The sequence below is a fragment of the Plecotus auritus genome, assembly GCF_963455305.1.
Source record: "Plecotus auritus genome assembly, chromosome: 4".
NCBI classification, from domain to species: domain Eukaryota; kingdom Metazoa; phylum Chordata; class Mammalia; order Chiroptera; family Vespertilionidae; genus Plecotus; species Plecotus auritus.
The window spans coordinates 160462812-160481541 of record NC_137775.1 but is presented as its reverse complement, the minus strand read 5'-3'; the positions used below and the strand labels follow the sequence as shown (position 1 = coordinate 160481541).

The window sequence follows — 18730 nt, the reverse complement described above, 5'->3', positions numbered from 1 at the left end:
CTCAATTCGGTTTTAATTATTGATTCCTTGTAGCAAGTCTCCGTATCTCTCCCACTTCTACTTTCTCTTTCTTCCCGAAAGCATGGAGCCTGGCCCTCAGCATGTCCCTGCCTTTGAAAGTTTCCTTCCCCTTGAGGAATTTGACGTATACATCTCCTTTCTTTAATTACAGCCAAAGTCTTCATTACAAGTGAATCTCGTGTTGCCTTATTTCTATTTTATGTTGGGTTCTGTGTCTCATTCATTATATACTTCCAGTGCAACCTCTCCCACTTCTTTACAACTGTCTCTTGGTCTGTTTTTCTGGTAAAGCTGTGAGGTCAAACCTGAACACTTCAGTTATTTGGAGAATTAAGTTCCTCCAGTCACCCCGACTGAAGATTTAATTTCATTTTGCAGATTTGTGCTTCAGGAGATGCCATGAGTTATGAAATACACCCTTTTCCAGTGCTTCCATAGGATGTGGCTACAGGAGGCCTGGTGCCTCTGGGGACGACGGGCACGGACAGCATGCAGCAGTCTTACCTAACTGCTCACAGCTCTCACTCCCCTTGAGCCGAAGTGGAGGTCAGGCTCCACTTGTGCATGAAGTTCCAGGTGGCATGTGAGCTCCAGCCTCTGCTCTTTTTGAACTGGACTTTGCTTTCACTCACCTGAGTGTGTCACTGTTCCAGTGCTCATCTGAATGAACTATTATATATGCCCAAAATATAAAGACAAGAAATGAAGCAGAAGAAAGAAAGAAAGAAAGAAAGGGAGCTCTATGCAATCACCATAAGTTTTTTTGTTTTTTTACTTATAATACATGTACAAGCCCTTAATCCATTTTTCTCACATATTACTTTTTTCCTCAGCATACTAAGAGCTAAAGGCAAAGGAAGTGCAAGTTCCAGGGTAAAGACTAGTGGGTGAGCCCAGCCAGTGTGGCTCAGGGGTTGAGCATTGACCTATATGAACCAGGAGGTCATGGTTTTATTCCCAGTGAGGGCACATGTCCGGGGTTGCAGGCTCGATCCCCAGTGGGGGGTGTGCAGGAGGCAGCCAATCAATTATTCTCATAATTGATGTTTCTTTCTCTCTCCCTTTCCCTCTGAAATCAATAATATATATATATATATATATACACATATATATATATATATATATCCTAGCTAATAAAAGAGTAATATGCAAATTGACTATCACTCCAACACACAAGATGGCTGCCCCCATGTGGTCAAAGATGGCTGCCCCATGTGGACACAAGATGGCCAGCAGGGGAGGGCAGTTGGGAGGGACCAGGCCTGCAAGGGAGGGAAGTTGGGGGGCGATCAAGCCTGCAGGGGAGGGCAGTTAGGGGTGACCAGGCCAGCAGAAGAGGGAAGTTGGGGGCAACTGGGCCTGCAAGGAAGGGCAGTTGGGGGGACCCAGGCCTACAGGGGAGGGCAGTTAGGGGCAAACAGGCTGGCAGGGGAGCAGTTAGGCATCAATCAGGCTGTCAGGGGAGTGGTTAGGGGGTGATCAGGCTGGCAGGCAGAAGCGGTTAGGGGCAATCAGGAAGGGAGGCAGGTGAGCAGTTGGGAGCCAGCAGTCCTGGATTGTGAGAGGAATGTCTGACTGCCCGTTTAGGCCTGATCCTGGTAGGACAGTCAGACATCCCTCGAGGGGTCCCAGATTGGAGAGGGTACAGGCTGGACTGAGGGACACACTCCTCCCACCCCCGTGCACAAATTTCGTGCACCGGGCTTCTAAAATATACATATATATATATATATATATATATATATATATATATATATATATATAGTATATATAAAACATATATATATAATGTATATGTATAAGACTGGTGGTGGGTGAAATGGGTGCTTGGGAGATGAAGTGGCAGATGGAGCCATTTTTCAGTCTATGAACTCATGAACTTGAACAGCCTTCCGAGGCCCATCGCTTTAGAGTCTAACACAGGTGAGCTTGTAAAATAAGCCCACTGCCTAGGCTCTAGGTCAGAATACAGGAGCCGGATCCTTGTTAGGGTCAAAGAGAAAGTGCAAAAAGATGAGGCAAAGCAGGTGGGTAGATGGAGGAGGCTCTGCCTGCTGCCCAGCTAAGGAAATCATCCAACAGACAGCATCCAGGCTCTCCTGAAGGAACACTGCATCTCTAAGCATGCTGACGGCCCCTGTTAGCGCAGAACAGAAAAGAACACCCCTTGCCCATATCCCCACAAGGCTTCTGAAAGACAGACAGTGGCTGGGAGAGAAACAGGACTAAAGGGAGGTATGCATCCAAAGAACATCGATCTTTCATTGAAAGTCACTTTATTGATGTTACAATGAGACTAACATAGAAAACCGTGGTCTCTTATTAGCTTCAGAAGTGAAGACTAATCAAATTGTGCCGGTGATTTGAACCTCAAGTTACAGTGACCTTTAAAAACAGCAAGATTTTGTTAACTTACAACATGAGAACCACTTTAGCACTGGAACAGCCGTAAATCAAATCACACTTGCTCAGGAAAGCAGTTGCCATACACATTTCAGTCGGTGTTTGCCAAAACTCAATAATTTTTAAATAGCCTAAGAACCTGAAGTGCAGAGAGGCAGAGAGGATAGAATGTTTAAACAAAGCCAATCTAAGTATGTACACGATCACCTGGTTACCAAAAGTGAAACCGGCTATTAACACTTCGCACAAAGTGGCGTCCACTGTGGGTGGGACATCACCCCTCGAAGATGACAGATGTGGAAAACACTAGCACAGACCTACCCTGGCTCACAGATAAACCGCTATGTTTAGGTAGCACACAGTTTCTAAGAGAAGGTGTGCTAGGTGGGAGTCTCTTCCAGCAGGTTAAAAAAGCAGAGCATGCTCTCTTACCCTGAATAAACCTATCATTAAGCACTTTTGAAGTTGGTGTAAAAAAAAAAAAAAGTGTTCCATATAAAACAAAGCTCTTGGGTCCTTGTTACCCAATAAAAAGACTCTTGAATCACAGTTTGATTTTTGTACTGGATTGTGGGGTTTTTCATCAGGCAGTGATACACACGTATAATTTAGCAAAATCTCTTGGGTTATTACTGAGTATATGTATTCATATCAGCACTTTCTGTGTGGTGTTACCTGGTATAACTTAGCACCGCTGTGTTTAAAGATTTGGAGCTATTTTCATTATTTTAGAGCTTGACCATCAAAACACAAACCCACATCTGAAACTATATATAGGCTAAGCCCTAAAGTATAAGTAGATTAGTATTATATGTGTGTCTTTTTAACTTGAGAGGAAAATGTCCTTTTCTTGACAAACTGGAAATTTTGATGATTTTTAAGTACATCATCTTAACAAGATTGCTAGTCTCATTGTATGCCTTTTTTTGTTAAAAAAAAAAAAAAAAAAAAAAAAAAACCACCACATTTTCCCTGGTTTTGACTTTAAGGAGACCTAAAAACACGACATGATGATGCCCTTGAGCAAAGCCTTGCCAGCCTTGACACGCCTCCGGGTACAAAACAGGTTCTGTGAACAATGCAGCAGGCAGCAGTGCCTGGCCCATCACGGGCTGGACCATGAAGTATTCAAAGCCAACACTCAGTGACACTGCAGAGCATGCAGGCCTGTCTGCTGTGGGCACGCAGCACCTCTCCCCACCTCACCCCAAGTGGCCATCCTGTGCCCACCTGCACGGTTAGCTCCTGAGCTGGGAGCGGATCTCCATTCTGCTCCTTTGCCAGCACCCCAAGGCTGGCTGCTTCTTATCTCCCCTCCATCCCGAAACACTGCACCCCATGCCCAGGTGCCCCAGGGAGAAGACGAAAGATGCCTCTGCCCCCTATTCTACATCCCTCTGCTTCTCCCAAGTGCCAACTTAGGCCACAAAAAGGGACTTACCTCCGTGACAGTGCAAGTTCCTAGTCAGTAGAAAAGGGCTGACAGCTACTGGGCAGGGAGCGACTTCGGAAGTAGGAGGGTCTGGGAGCATCTCTCAAACCCCACAGCGAGGATGCTTACTGTCTGTCGGGCTCTGGATATAAAGGACACAAATACTAGGCAGGTTTTGTTTTGTTTTAATGTGTTTTCTACTTATAAGCTGAATCAGAAGATGCTCCATTTTGGGGACTCTGACAAAGCAATGAATAAGTATGAACAGAAATAGTACGCCCTGCTGTCTGAGGTCCCGCTGCGTCTCTGTCCGCTCTGCCTCTGCAGGTGTGCTGGGAAAGCTCCTCTGGCGATTAAAGGCACCTGCCCACAGAGCATGTGCTATAAGCATGCGCCTACGCCTCCCAGCAGGTGTGGCTGTTCCCCCAACACACACACACACACACACACACACACACACGCACATGCACACGCGCACACACACGCACGCACACACACACACACAGCAGGATGGGCAGCTGCCTCTCAACCCATTTTCACAAGACCAGGCTGGCCACCTCGCACTCCAATACACAGGGAAGCTATTTCTCAAAAGTCCTTCACTCTCCCATGTGGGAGGAAGGTTGCATCCAAATTCAGGGTAGTCTTATCAAGTCAGAAAATATCTTGGGGGCGGGGGGACCTGAGCTCCAAATTAAGCCAGATTCTCTAGGAATGTTTGCTGCTTATATATTTTAAGTTAGTAGAATGAGAATGTGAGATTCATCTTGACTCCATTTAAGAAAAAAAAAAGCATGTGGGTGACAGATTTAGAGGAAAACATAGAAGTGAAAGGGGAAAGATCATTAGGAGCATACAAGGCAGACTTTATGTTGCCAGTGTGGCCGTCAGAGGGTTTCATGGAAAATCCATGCCAACTTACCAACCTCTAGGCTGGCATTGAAATGTGCTGCCCGCAGGGCATCCAGGCAGCAGGCGGCAGTGGGGTCCTAATCAGGCTGTGGCAGCAGCTGTCCTCCTCCCTGCACTCCTGCACCCCCTCTCTCACTGCCGCGCTGTTCTCCATATCCTCTGCACGCTACTCCATATGCTTCCAAAAGCTCCCCTTTCCTTCAAGTAACATGAAGTGAAATAAAAGCATCTTCTCTTTCAGTTAGAATTTATTATTATGGTTAATAACAAGGAAATATTTAAAGTGCTAAATATATGTTAAAACAGAACTACATGACAGCAAAAAAAAAAAAAATGAAGAATGGATGAAATAAATAAATGAACAGACTTGATTTTGAAACACTGAAATACTGTTATTTCCTTTGGCCCATAGATAACCATAGGTAACAAAGCAAAGAGTAACATCTAACAAGATAAGATGTAAAGTAGCCTCAAGATATCTGGGGCCATGGACATAATTAAGTTATGCAAATCTACAAGGGAATCAATGAGAGAGAGAAAGAGAGAGAGAGAGAGAAGAGAATGACTTCCTTCTCTGGAAGTGAGCACATTATCTAATTCTATCTTTTAGAAACTTCTTTTAGAAAGTTTATCAATCTTATGTTCAGAAATCTATGCTGGTCTGACCTTATATATAAACACAATGTTAAACACCTTTTTTTTTTTTAAAGCAAGGGGAAAGTGAGGGGAACTGTATTATCACTTAATAGCACTTGTATCAAAATATGGTTTTCATTTTAACCTTGCATTTACTTTATTAGTCAACTTTTTTTTTTTTTTTTTTTAAGGAATAGCACTGGGTTTTTTGTAAAAAAAAAAAAAAAATACAGCAGTTATAGCAAATGGAAAGCCTTCCTTAAGCTGCACTGTTTGAGCTTGTTCCTTTCACAGACTAGGAACCTGGGGGCCCCATTCTAGCTGGAAGAGGCCGGGGAGGATGCACTTCCTATCTAAGGAAAGAGTGGCTGGACACAGAGACCAGTTAGTGTGAGTCGGCGGCTCCTTCAGGGCTCCCTGTGACCCCACACCTCCCTTGCTGACACTCTTAGTGGAGAGATTTAAACGTTTCTTTAAATCATACTACACTGTAATGACTATGGACTAAGTGGGACATCTCAGGCAGCAGGGTAGTCAATCTGAAGTCGTGCCTATGCACAGAACTTTGGAAAGAGGAAAAAGGCATACAATGGAACACACAGGCCAGATAACTGCTCTTCTCTGCTTAGCATAACAGGCAGGCCCTACAGTTGACTGGGGGAGGGAGATACAGATATTAGTTACACGATACAAAGGGCTATGTGGCCTCAAAGTCCTCCAAAATAGATATTTAAAAAAATAATGCTGTGCTTGTGTTTAGTGTAATGGGTCCATTCTCCCTGCCTCTGTGGATGAAAAGTCATAGGTATTTAGATTTAATACCTCTAAAACACCAACTATGAGTACACATATAGGTACTTCTCGAAATTACCCACTGAGATTACAAACTTGCCAAAGAATCTTGAAAATGGCTGCAAGGATGTTTAAACGTTCTTAGATAGAGTAGATCCTGAGAAGACAACATTAAAACCACTATAAAATCATAATCTCTCTGCAAATAAAACAAAACACTTTCATTCATTTCCATATGAAGGTTATGACCACGGATGACGATAAACTACATATATACCTCTAGAGCAGGGATGGGGAATGTCCGGCCCGGGTCGTATAAGGCCCGAGAAATCATTTGGCCTGGCCCTGCCAAGGGATTAGGAGTGAGTTAATTAAATGTTTGACCAAATATAGCAGGCTAATTTTTAACTTGATAATTTTGTATGACCCGCGAATAATGGTATAAATATCCAAATGGCCCTTGGCAGAAAAAAGGCTCCCCACCCCTGCTCTAAAGCAACCATGTTGCCCACAAGGCACATCATAACAATTTTCACTTGAAATAATAATTTTCATGTAAAAATAATTGATAAGGTCAGGAAAGAGAGGGGGAGGGGAGATCTGTTGATTACATAGCTATCCATTTGCGATTCTTTCAAATTAGGGCCTATGTTACTGCAAGTAGGGAGCATATATACACAAGGTACCTTACATTCAAATCTATAAACTCTTTTATAGTCAAAATAAACCTTATACATTAGCATTTTATACACTCAATACCAGAAAACATTCAGTGCACATTAAAGTGATCTGGGTCAAAAGCCACTTTATTTGCTGTGTCTTTAAATCTATCTGCCCTCCTGCCCTTGGCTTGCGCTAGGTGGCAAGGTCACCCAACACTCACCCAACCCTCAGTCTGATGGAGTGTTGTTGTTGTTGTTTGTAGTCTTGACAGTTACATCCCTTCCTGTCATGAAAAACGCTGTTTATGCTTTATCATTTTGGATAATTAAATTGATTCTTCAAATATTTTCAAAGACTTGCAGAAAAGAGGTCTATTAGGAGACGGTGAACACACAGTAGAACACACTGCCTTCTAACTCGGCCCTTCCGTTTGGGGGTCCCAGATGACCACCCATGGAAATGACATGGATTTTGTCGGTGAATCCTCCTGGGAGAATCAACTTCAGAAGATATTTCTGCAATCTCGTCTGCAGATTCCATTCCTCTCAAGAGAAAGGCGAGAACATGAAGGATTCAGAAGTACTCGTCACCGCAGAGTATGTGGTTGACCCCATCAGTTTCTGAGCTTGAGGAGGAAGTGTCCTTGGGGACGTTTTCTTCAGAATGACGAGCCGCACGGTGACCGCATCAAGTTCTGCTTGTAAAGATGGGGCTTCAATAGGTTTCTCACTTTTCCATGGACTAAAAAAAACACAGAGTTCAAAACATCAGGTTCTTTCCCTGCCAGCTGTCTGGGTAACTTCACAGTTACTGCAACTTGTGGCTTTAGGTTTCTTTTAACCCTTCGTGGCCTGGTGAGGCTTCCCAGCCCACTGGTAGAGCCTTCCATCCTCTCGCTTCCAAGTCAGTGCAGAATGACCTGTTGGGACTCCCACATCCCACTGATGATAAATGTCCTTAGTACACAGTGAAAAAGTTTTTTTTTTGTTTTTGTTTTTTAGCAAAACAAATCATTCATTTCACAGATAAAGGTGGCCGCAAAATTTTGATAAAGAACAAAACTTTAGGCCACAAGGGGTTAGAGTAGCAATTTTCAACTGGTGTGCCTCAAGAATTTTTAAAATATGCAATACCTGACTATTTAGTCAGGGGCACTGACCTCTTTTCTCTTAGATTGTCAAATTAAAAAAAAAAAATAGACAACAGCCAACACAACAATAGCCATCCAGTGTGAACAAATCAAAATTATATCTATTTTTTTTGTCAGATCGGCAAGAAATACAGTTTTTGGTGTGCAGCGTAATTTTCGTGATTAGTTTATGGGTGCCATGAGATTAAAAAGGTTGAAAATCACTGGGTTGGAGTATTCACAAGTTGGGAACCACCAATGCAGCAGCAGCCTGTGGTCTCAGGCATCTTTGATGCACTGGCTAAGTCTCAGCAGGATGTACTTCTGTGGAGCTCACAGGCCTCTAGAGGGAGACTAGCAAAATGTGCTCCTGCACTGAAATACAGCAGCCACTGAGGCAGCCACCGTAGCCCCCGGGAGAACAGGGAGCAGGCTGGAGGACCCTGGGGAGCAGCCACGGCATAGAGGCCTGCAGGCAGGACAGCAGCACTGCTGGATGGTGCCCCTGCAAGCTGTGGAGGCCATGAGTTTTGCTGGGCAACTGAAGACCCAATAAAACTGCCTCCGGACTATGCACAGTTGAAAGGGATGTCACATGTTTTGGACAAATACCAATTATGGAGACACATTTACAGCACTGACTACTACTATATTTACAACATCACCTGCTTCTACTCTTTCAAGATCATCTGATAGATAACAATGATGTGACTGTGACTGATTGTTTTGAGGCATTTGGCAAAATACAGTGTGGAACAGCTGCTTTTTTAATTTTAAAAATGTTGACATATGTACAATTGTCCTCGTATGCTGATATAAATATGAAAAGTAAAAAAACAAACAAAAAAAAAACAACCTAAAAATACATGTTTAAAGTTAGCATATGGGATATTGGCCTCTCAAAGCTTTAAAGTCCTGCAGAAAAATCCTATATGCCTTAGCCCTGCATGCTAGTGTCTATTATGGGATGTTGTTTCCTTAAATGTGGAAAACAATAAACCGAAGCATCATGCACACAGCATCACTGTCTACACAACAAGGATGGGCCTCAGAACGCCAAGTTCTGAATCCACTATTGTCCCTTAGAAAACTTGCTACATTTGGGTCGTGTGAGTTAGTTTTAGCGATACTTCTACATATATCTGTCATGCGGATTGTCCATTAATATACCAGGACCTTTACTGTTCCATGTTATAGTGTAACATTTCAGTAGTTCTTTTCAAGGTTCAGTTAAATCCTAAGCCAATGACAAAAAGAAAACGGTATCCGGATGTGACTTGGCTTCTCCATCGTGGCATCTCCAGGGGGTTCGTTTCGTCTGGAGAGCAGATAGATTTGCAGTGATTCCGTGAGGCTGGGTGTCTATAAAAGTTGAAGTAAACAGTTTCGATGTGTCACATGTAAACAGTTGATCTTAAATGGATGTCTCCCAGAGCTGCACAACAGAGAAAAGCAAATTGCACACTGTGAAGGCAGGAAGCAGACGTATTCTGAGCTATGAAGATGAGAAGGATTTGGTGACTCCACCCATACTTACGTGATTGTGGAAACACATGCTAATGTGTAATTTAAGAAGTCTAATAAATGGATAAAATAAACACTGATTTTTAGCTCTCTCTAACCTCTAAACCTATATCTCAACCTTTTTAACAACTGTCATCTTTTAATACAAAATGACTCCTCTCATCCTCATTTATGTAACTCAAAGTTTTGAATGAATTTAAGACTGTCTCAAACGAAATACTTTAAAATAGTGTCTTTAAACTACACCCTTCTTTCCCTGAGATTCTGAAATAGCCAGCTAGAGCAGTGGTTCTCAGTCCACCTGCAGAGCTCAGTGGTCTGGGGACATTTTTGAAATCCCACTGCCTGGACAATGCACCAAACCAGTCTCTCTGAGTGAGACTCAGGCCTCAGTGGATTTTCAAAGCCCTCAGACAATCCCATGCACAGCCAACACTAAGTACTGACCTCAGAGAAGTATGATTCCTCACCACCCACTTCAAAATCACTGCCCTGGGCCTATGACCAGGTTATAACCCTCCAATCCCATCTCTACCTCCTAGAACAGTGTCTTCTCCTGGGAGCTGACATATCAGAGTACAATGATGCATCCAGGGCAGGACATCAAAGCCGTAATTCCCTCACCCCTTCCCTCTCCTTGCCTCTGCCACCAGCTCTGTATATTGGCCCTGTTCATATCTAATTCCTATGATGTTCAGTAATTGCCTTAATGGACTGGAAACAACTTTGGCATGATTAAATATGAATGCAACTCAGTTCACCAGAGAAGGAAGGCCAATTTTTAAAAAAATATCTAGCTGATAAATTATGTTTCCAGACAATATGATTTGGGTATAATTATTATAAACATGAACAAAGAAAGCCTAAGGGTGACTTAGGTTGCATCCAATTTCCACTTTTACTGGAAATCTGGGGCATATAACTAATGAGTTTCTGGGAATGAAAACAAATAAATAACTAAAGAACTAAATGGATATTTCTATATAGGTTCCCTTGATATGTTCTCTTGAACCTTCATGGATTCTTATGCTGATGCCCAGGCTGGCTATCCCACAGAATTGTGGTACAACTACCAGTGTTATCGACCTCATGTCATCCTTAGATGTCCTTCTCACTTAAAAAGACAGCCATCTCCTCACACTTTGTAAACCAGATCTCTCAACTGTGAGGATCATTGTCGGTGGTTAATACGTGTTGGTGGAGACAAGTGACAATGAATGGCTTGCAGGAGTTTGAGGAAAGGGAGATCTGGATTGATGCTCACAGGATGGCCTGGAGTAGTAAAGAGTTCAGGCTTCAGTGAGTCCAGTTTCCTCACAAATGGTTAGGAAGATTAAAAAATAAGTGACAGCCCAGCTCACTTGGCTCAGTGGTTGAGTGTAGACCTGTGAACCAGGAGGTCACGGTTCAATCCCCAGTCAGGACACATGCCCAGGTTGCGGGCTCGATACCCACCCAGTGTGGGACATGTAGAAGGCAGCCAATCGGTGATTCTCTCTCACCATTAATGTTTCTATCTCTCTCTCTCCCTCTCCCTTCCTCTCTGAAATCAATTAAAAATATATTTTAGAAAATAAATAAATAAAAAATAAGTGACAGCTTACCAAAAGAAGAGAAGAACAAAGAAATGACATTGGGAAAACCTGAAGGCCACAATGACCCCTGTTAGGACAAAGAAGCTAAAAATTGCCAAGCCATCACTTTTAGGACAATGCATGACCTTGGCCATGTCTGTGTCACTGTAACAGAGGGGTTGCTGATAGAAAGATCTGCTGGTTTGATTCGCCACAGCCCACAAAAACAGCCTGAAGACAGGGGCTGCCTATTCTGCAGAACCCTGTCATACGCTCATGTGGATGGTCCACAGTGGACAGAACCAGCCAGGCCTTTCACACCACTGTCCCAGAGGCTACAGTCTTTACTGCTTCCCCACGCTGCCAAGGAAGGGGCCATGGTCAGCCATGTCTTCTGCAGATCGGTCATTCTCAGGAATTCTTCTGCAGGAAAGTTTCCAAAACCCTACACCCTGGTATAACACCCCAACTAGAAAGAGCAAAAGCAGCAATGAAGACAATTTATCAGGGGAGAGATATTTTGTCAATTCCCCAGGGAGGGAAGGAGTGAGAGCGCCTTGGATTTCATAACCACGTACACATATCATGAAAAGGTGGATGCTTATCAAGTCCTTTTTTTAAGGCCTGAAAGTTGAATACTGGGAATCTGACATATATATATATATATATATATATATATATATATATATATATATATATACACATACATACACACACACACATACATACATTAAGTATTTACATATATATATATATATATTGATTTCAGAGAGGAAGGGAGAGGAAGAGAAGAGAGAGACAGAGACATCAACGATGAGAAAGAATTACTGATGCCCGGGCATGTGCCCTCACCAGGAATGGAACTGTGATGCTCAACCACTGAGCCATGCCGGCCAGACATATCTGAGTTCTCTTCTTCCTTTTCATCTTTTATCATTTCCCATATTAACATATAAAGATAATTTTTATATAATTAACAAAGCACCATTGGTTGTTTTTAAAGTCTTTTTTTATTATAGTAATCAGCTTATAATGTGTTTTCTTACTGACTTTGAGTTGAGGGAGTTAAAATTTGAATGATCCATATTTACCTTGAACTCCATAATTTCAATTCAGGATCAAAGAAGTTCTGAAATATCTTCCAAAACCACAGAGCCTAGGAACCCAGGACACACTAGCACAGTGGTTCTCAACCTTTCTAATGCCACGACCCTTTAATACAGTTCCTCATGTTGTGGTGACCCCCAACCATCAAATTATTTTCGTTGCTACTTCATAACTGTAATTTTGCTACTGTTATGAATAGTAATGTAAATATCTGTGTTTTCCGATGGTCTTAGGTTCTACAGTTGCGACCCACAGGTTGAGAACTGCTAGCAGGGTCGCCTAAGACCATCGGAAAACACAGATATTTACATTACGATTCATAACAGTAGCAAAATTACAGTTATGAAGTAGCAACGAAAATAATTTGATGGTTGGGGGTCACCACAACATGAGGAACTGTATTAAAGGGTCGTAGCATTAGAAAGGTTGAGAACCACTGCACTAACAGATAAATATGCCAGGCTTTAAAAGATTTATCTTATTTTACTTTTTTTGCAAAATTATCTCTGAGAAGATCAACATTACAATGTAACTGACCACAACAGAGCCTGGACATCAATTAAGGTAATTATTCTTCAATTATATTTGTCACTTAAGCCTTGAAGGGCTGGTCTGCTTCTCTAAACTCCACTGCATCTTACTTTTCACATAATGGATCTGTTTTGGGAACAATGGATCTAATCTGTAAGACTGATTAGAGTCATGATTAAGATGTAAAAGAGGACTTAGGATTTAAATGAAATATCTGGTGAACCATATATTTATAAAAGTAATCAACTCCATGTATATTTTTAAATCTGGCCTTTTGTTGTTAATCCTCATACAAGGATATTTCTCCATTGATTTTTAGAGAAAGTGAAAGGGAGAGGGAGAGACAACGAGAGAGAAACATCAATGTGAGAGAGACACATTGATTGGTTGCCTCCCACACACACCCTGACCAGGGCCAGGGATTGGGCCTGCAACCCAGGCACATGCCCTTGACTGGAATTGAACCTATGGCACTTCAGTCTGTGAGCTGATGCTCTATTCACTGAGCCAAACCAGGTAGGGCTAAATCTGGCTTTTTAAAATATAAAAGGTTGCTAAATTTCACCATACCTATTGTCTACTCTAAATATTACAAATTTGAAGTCCCCTTTCTTTGTTGCCAAATTCCACCCCCATCTCCAAGACTTTGATCTGATTTACTGCTTCTAAAATCCTATTGGGTGTTATTAGCCAGAAAAAAGCCTGAGTAAGCAAACTGGGCTCTCTGGCAGGTTTAATATATTAGCTACACTGAATAATAAGATGTAAATATATAGCAATAAATCATTAATATATACCAAACATTTCTAGAATTTATCAATGCAGTGAGTAACATAATTTGCAAATATAAATCTGAGCCTCAATGCCCCAAGAATCCTATATTTTTCAAACTTAATTTTTTGCTTTTGCTTATGAACAAAGAAGAAAAAAAGAGCTCTCTTTTAAAAGATGAACTCATAGATAAACGGTAATGACCGATGACATTAGCGTATGGAAGAAGTTTTCACATACCCTGGCACTTTGTCGGTTCACTTTCTTCTCCTCGTCAGGAAGTGGAGGCATTGGGTATGGGTATTTTCTGCTGGAGGCAATAGACCCAGTTGATGAAGAAGGAGACTTGGCAGGAGATAAAGTCCTGAGACGTTTGAGAACACATGAAATAAATATTATGTGATAGCCTAATATCTTTTTCAAATATCTGAAAAGTGGGTTCAGAACAAACCCTCTGATTTCTACTTTCATAGGCCACTACTGCAGAGGGTTAGCTATTGGGAGATAATGTCATTCACAACACTGGAATGCTGGCATTTTATCTTCCTAATCTCATAACTGCAATGGACTGTTTAAATGTTAGTGCACAGAATCATACTTTCAACTAGAAAGCCAAGAATGAAGTGTCCTATAGAATAAAAAGCTAAAATGGAGAAGGGATAAAATTATTCTAAGAGCTCATAATGGCAAATTAAGTATACAACATCTCAATAGTCTGCCTTATTTTTACCACATAATGTAAAAAATATATATTTTTAGCACAGTTATTCCAATTCTATTTTTAAGGCCCCCAAATACAATACAATTGTTACATTTATTAGTTGCTAAGTCACACACCAGTTTACACAAAACTCATGCATTCAGAGGCCAATGTGTTAGTTGTGAAAGAACAAAGGCAAATACAGTGATTTTAATAGTAAATTAGTAAACATGCAAGCAGTAAGGAGTGCAGAGTTCCAGCCAAACAAAGAGTCTGATGAGAACATACAAAAATGGTCTGATTAGTCCCTCCAATCAGCATGTCTGCAGGGGAGGATTCTAGGCCATAGACGTGGATCTTGATAACTCATGTAGGGTACACTTGGTGTGTCAATAAGGTAGCTCTGCTGTGACTGGGCTTTTTACTAAAATTAAAAAAACCACACAATGACAAGACCCTTTCCTATTTGGATAGCATGTGTTCTCTCCATCATGGAGATGCTCCAAATGAAAGATATGTATAAGCTCTTGGCATATTATGCTGTTCTTGTTGATTGTGCACGTGCAGTGGTAATATTTGTGAGTAAACTGAGCACACTGGAAGAGCCCATAGTTGCCATCTTATCTTTAAAGTTAATAAAACAAAACAAAACAAAACAAAAAAAAACCAGCTAAGAGTGAAAAATGTCAACTCATAACCTATCAGTGGAAGATAGATGTGATGATTTAGCAGTAGCTATCTATTCATAAATGTCACCACTACACATCCATGCCTCCTCAGTTCCTGGTGCAAAGTGGTAATGACCTACACAACTGAATTGCTTACGCTGCCGCATCAGAGCTCAAGTACTGATTTCTGAAGAATGCACCTCATCTGCATCCTGTGAGTGACTGACTCTGCCAGGGAGCATTGGTGGGGTAATACTGGCTAGGGGAAGATCTGCAGCCTATACTGTATCCAATGGCATAAAGATGTCTTTCTTCCTCCCTTAAATTTTAGTTCCCTTCCATACATTATCCTTTGCTCTGGTTCTGTCATGGTTTTCAAATCAGTTTCTATTTCATGGACACTGAATGCAAGCTACTGTTTTAAAATAATTTTTTCCTACAAACCCTGAACATTCTCACTCAATTTTAAGAATCAAGAGTGATTCAGATTGCTTTTAATCTGGAATTCCTAATGTTCTCTCTGTTTTTGAGAGATGTCCAGGACCACTCCTTAGTGTGACTTAGACTATTTCGACTGACTTCTCTTGGGTCAATGCTCTCCACCGTGGAGCACGTGGGCAGAACGAAGAATGTTAGTACTTCAAATCCTCTAAAGTACTATTAAAGCGATGCACTAGAACATATTTTTCTAATTCGGAAATTAATGATTTTTAAAACAGGACTATGATCTTTGGTAAACAAATTCAATATATGTGGAATATGGACAAACTTTTGTATTTAAATACAACTTTCTAAAACAAGGGACATAAACCTCTGCTCAGATTTTTAACCTAATCACTACTGAGAAGATATCCCAGTTCGAGAAAGCTAGTCAGATACACAAACAACGAAATCTCAGTGACTTTAGGGCAGTGGTCGGCAAACTCATTAGTCAACAGAGCCAAATATCAACAGTACAACGATTGAAATTTCTTTTGAGAGCCAAATTTTTTAAACTTAAACTTCTTCTAACGCCACTTCTTCAAAATAGACTCACCCAGGCCGTGGTATTTTGTGGAAGAGCCACACGCAAGGGGCCAAAGAGCCGCATGTGGCTCACGAGCCGAAGTTTGCCGACCACGGCTTTAGGGGATCATGCAAGACAAGTTTAACTTGCTGCAGTATATGTGTCCATAACATGAGCCATGAGCTTATAGCTTCAAAGCCATGCCAGCCATTCACTGGGCCACGGGTGGAAATGACCAGCTTTGTACATATACGTGGCCATTCCAATGAGGACTGCTGACAGCCAGTCTTCCCCTCAAATACCTTTCCATGACGAAAGCCAATAATGACTTAAAACAAAAGAGGCGGCATTCTCCAGAACCCCAAAGAAACTGCACATAAACACCCAGGCTAACTGATACTTGGAACCTGAGGGGAGAGAAGCAGGACGGTTTCGGTTGGGGTGGGGCATGGGGTCCTGGAGGTTGGGAATGTGAGAGCATAAAGGGGACTAACTTGGGGGGATGGAGAGCCCAGAGCAGGAGTCAGAATAAGAGCAGAGAACAAGGCAGGGTGAATCAGTTTAGGGAAAACAAAAACAAACTTGACATTTCTTCCAAACCACCTCTAGGCTCTTTTCTGACCCTGGCTACTTGCCTGGTGGTTTCAATCACTTTCACTGGAACCCAGGCATGGCCCCAGCTTATTCACTGACAAAGTAATCTTTGGACACATGCTATCCATTAACATCACTGCGTTTTTTAAAAACCATCATAACCATCGTGGGTGTCATTTAGAATTACACAATGGAAGTGTGTCTGTGTGCCAATGCATTGTGGTATGTCTAAGGGCTGCATCAGATTTCCTGGGCCTGCTTTTAGGAGATATACCTGTAAGGCCAACCTCAGTTCAGCTCTGGCCCCCAGCACAGGTACACACAAGGGACACAGGTCCACCACTTGGCTGCATTCCACATGCAAATTTAATAGTAGCCTAATCCTGAAGGTTTTATCAAGTATCCTAGGATAGGATGTACATAGTCAATGCCCACCCTATTACTTTTAAGTAATTACAGTGAAATGGAAAGGGAATAGATTTAGGAGTCAGAGCCAGGCTCATAATTCTGGTTCTAAAACTGGCTGTGTTACCTTGAGTTACTCTCTGTGCCTCAATTTCCTCCATCCATAGAAAGGGAATAAGAATACCTACATCTCATGATGTTGTGAGAAATAAAGGCACGCAATACGTGACAGTTATTAAGTTCATTTTCAGAGTTACAGCATTTTCCATGAGGTCCTGGGAGTGGACTTAAAATCCGGTGATGAAGTGAGTCATCCATCCACTAATACCCAAGAGTAAGGATACCTCCTAGGGGCTTGTAAAGCCCTGTCACCCACGAAACTACCTCCAGGATCTAGGTGTGGGGAGCTCATCCTCTTGCCGTGACCCACCCACTCCTTCCTAAAGTCCTGAATGTTTGCCACGACAACCTGAGCAGCCAGTCACATGAGCACTGGGGAAGAGAGCACAGCTGAGGCACTCTGATCACTCAACGTCTTCTGGCATTTGCTTTGCTCTTTGTGGTCATGTGGATACTATATGTTAAAGAGCTGGCTGTATTTAGACCAGTTTCCTGCATTCACTAAGTCCTCATTGCATTTTGGTAACGATGCCAGAAACCTCACACCACACGGGTAAAAAAGTGACCTTTGCCCTCATCGGTGGTTTTGACAGGAAAAGTGATCCTGAGTAATCTGGCGGCCAATGAAGCAGACACGAGCTTAAGCATAGGGCTGGCAAAGAGCGTCAGCCAAGTCATGGATGCCCTCGGGGCCTGCGATGTGAGGCATGGCTTGGATGGAGAGTGGATGAAATTCTTTGTGGTAAAATCCTTGTGTGAAAAGCCCTGGGGTATCTCAATAATTTACCACTTCCACCGGAATTCTGTACTGATTTTCAAGTCTGACCAGTATTATCCTTAATAAACCAAAAAAAAAAAAAAAAATTAATTCTTAATATGACTATCCGCTGTGAAACCCACATCTCATATTACCAGTGGCGGTAAAGGAACCCTCTAAAATTGCCCTTGCAGCTTTGCACGTGCAACCGGGGGTGCTAAAGCCTCTCCCCAGCCAACTTGCGTTTAGTCATGCAGCTTCTGGGCAGACCTGGGTGCCGATTGGAAGAAATGTGAACTCTTCTCTGGGAGCCACATACACTACTCAGCTCACCCAGGGGAGGTGAACCAACTCTTCCGGGGTACCATTTCATAAATTGCTGCTGCAAAATGCTAAGTCCACTTAGGCATATCAGCCCTAGCCCACATAGGACCAAAGGTGTTCTCTTTTGGTTCCATGACTGATACAAATTATAATCTGCCCACAAGCCTGAGGAAGACAGAAAGGAGAAACGGCACTGCAGGGGAGCCAAGATTCCAAATAACATTCCAAACCATCTTACCTGTCTTCCTGATGCTGGCCATCTTGGGAGCTACAGGTGAGGGTGGGATGTTGGAATGTGAGTGTATGTGTATGAGGTTCAGTGGGAAAGTGGAATAAGCAGAGGGACAGGGCAAGAGGGAAAGGTGGGGTATAAAAGCAGGATATATTTCTGTGAGCAGGCAGGGATTATGCTTTCCTTGGGGCATATGCAAATGTATGGATAAAATTCAAATGCAGGTAGGTCTAATCATTTTCTCAAACTATACATGTCTAAACTAAATGGTACACAGGAAGAGAAAGTCCACCTTATATGGGTGCTGAGAGTTAGATACACATATATATTTTGATATCTGTTAAATGCTGACCCAAGTCATGGCAATAAATAATCAAAAGCTTAAAGCTAAGTTGTATTCAGCAGAGGTAGCAGTTCAGCCTATATTTT

At 42.1% G+C, this 18730-nt stretch overlaps 1 protein-coding gene across 26 annotated transcripts in view; it reads right to left on the bottom strand.

The window, feature by feature from the left end:
* Positions 1–5474: 5474 nt before the first annotated feature.
* Positions 5475–18730, bottom strand: part of ADAM22 (ADAM metallopeptidase domain 22) — a 190466-nt gene continuing 177210 nt past the window's right edge. For 20 of the 26 annotated variants that reach the window (XM_080664411.1, XM_080664395.1, XM_080664419.1 and 17 more), the window contains 2 exons: positions 13736–13859; positions 5593–9423 (listed from right to left, as the gene is read on the bottom strand). In XM_080664411.1, the coding sequence (XP_080520537.1) occupies positions 9403–9423; positions 13736–13859 (145 nt within the window). In that variant the 3' untranslated portion in view covers positions 5593–9402. Of the gene's footprint in view, positions 9424–13735; positions 13860–18307; positions 18338–18730 lie in introns of all 26 variants that reach the window. The other 6 variants (XM_080664421.1, XM_080664403.1, XM_080664414.1 and 3 more) reach the window with 2 other exon arrangements.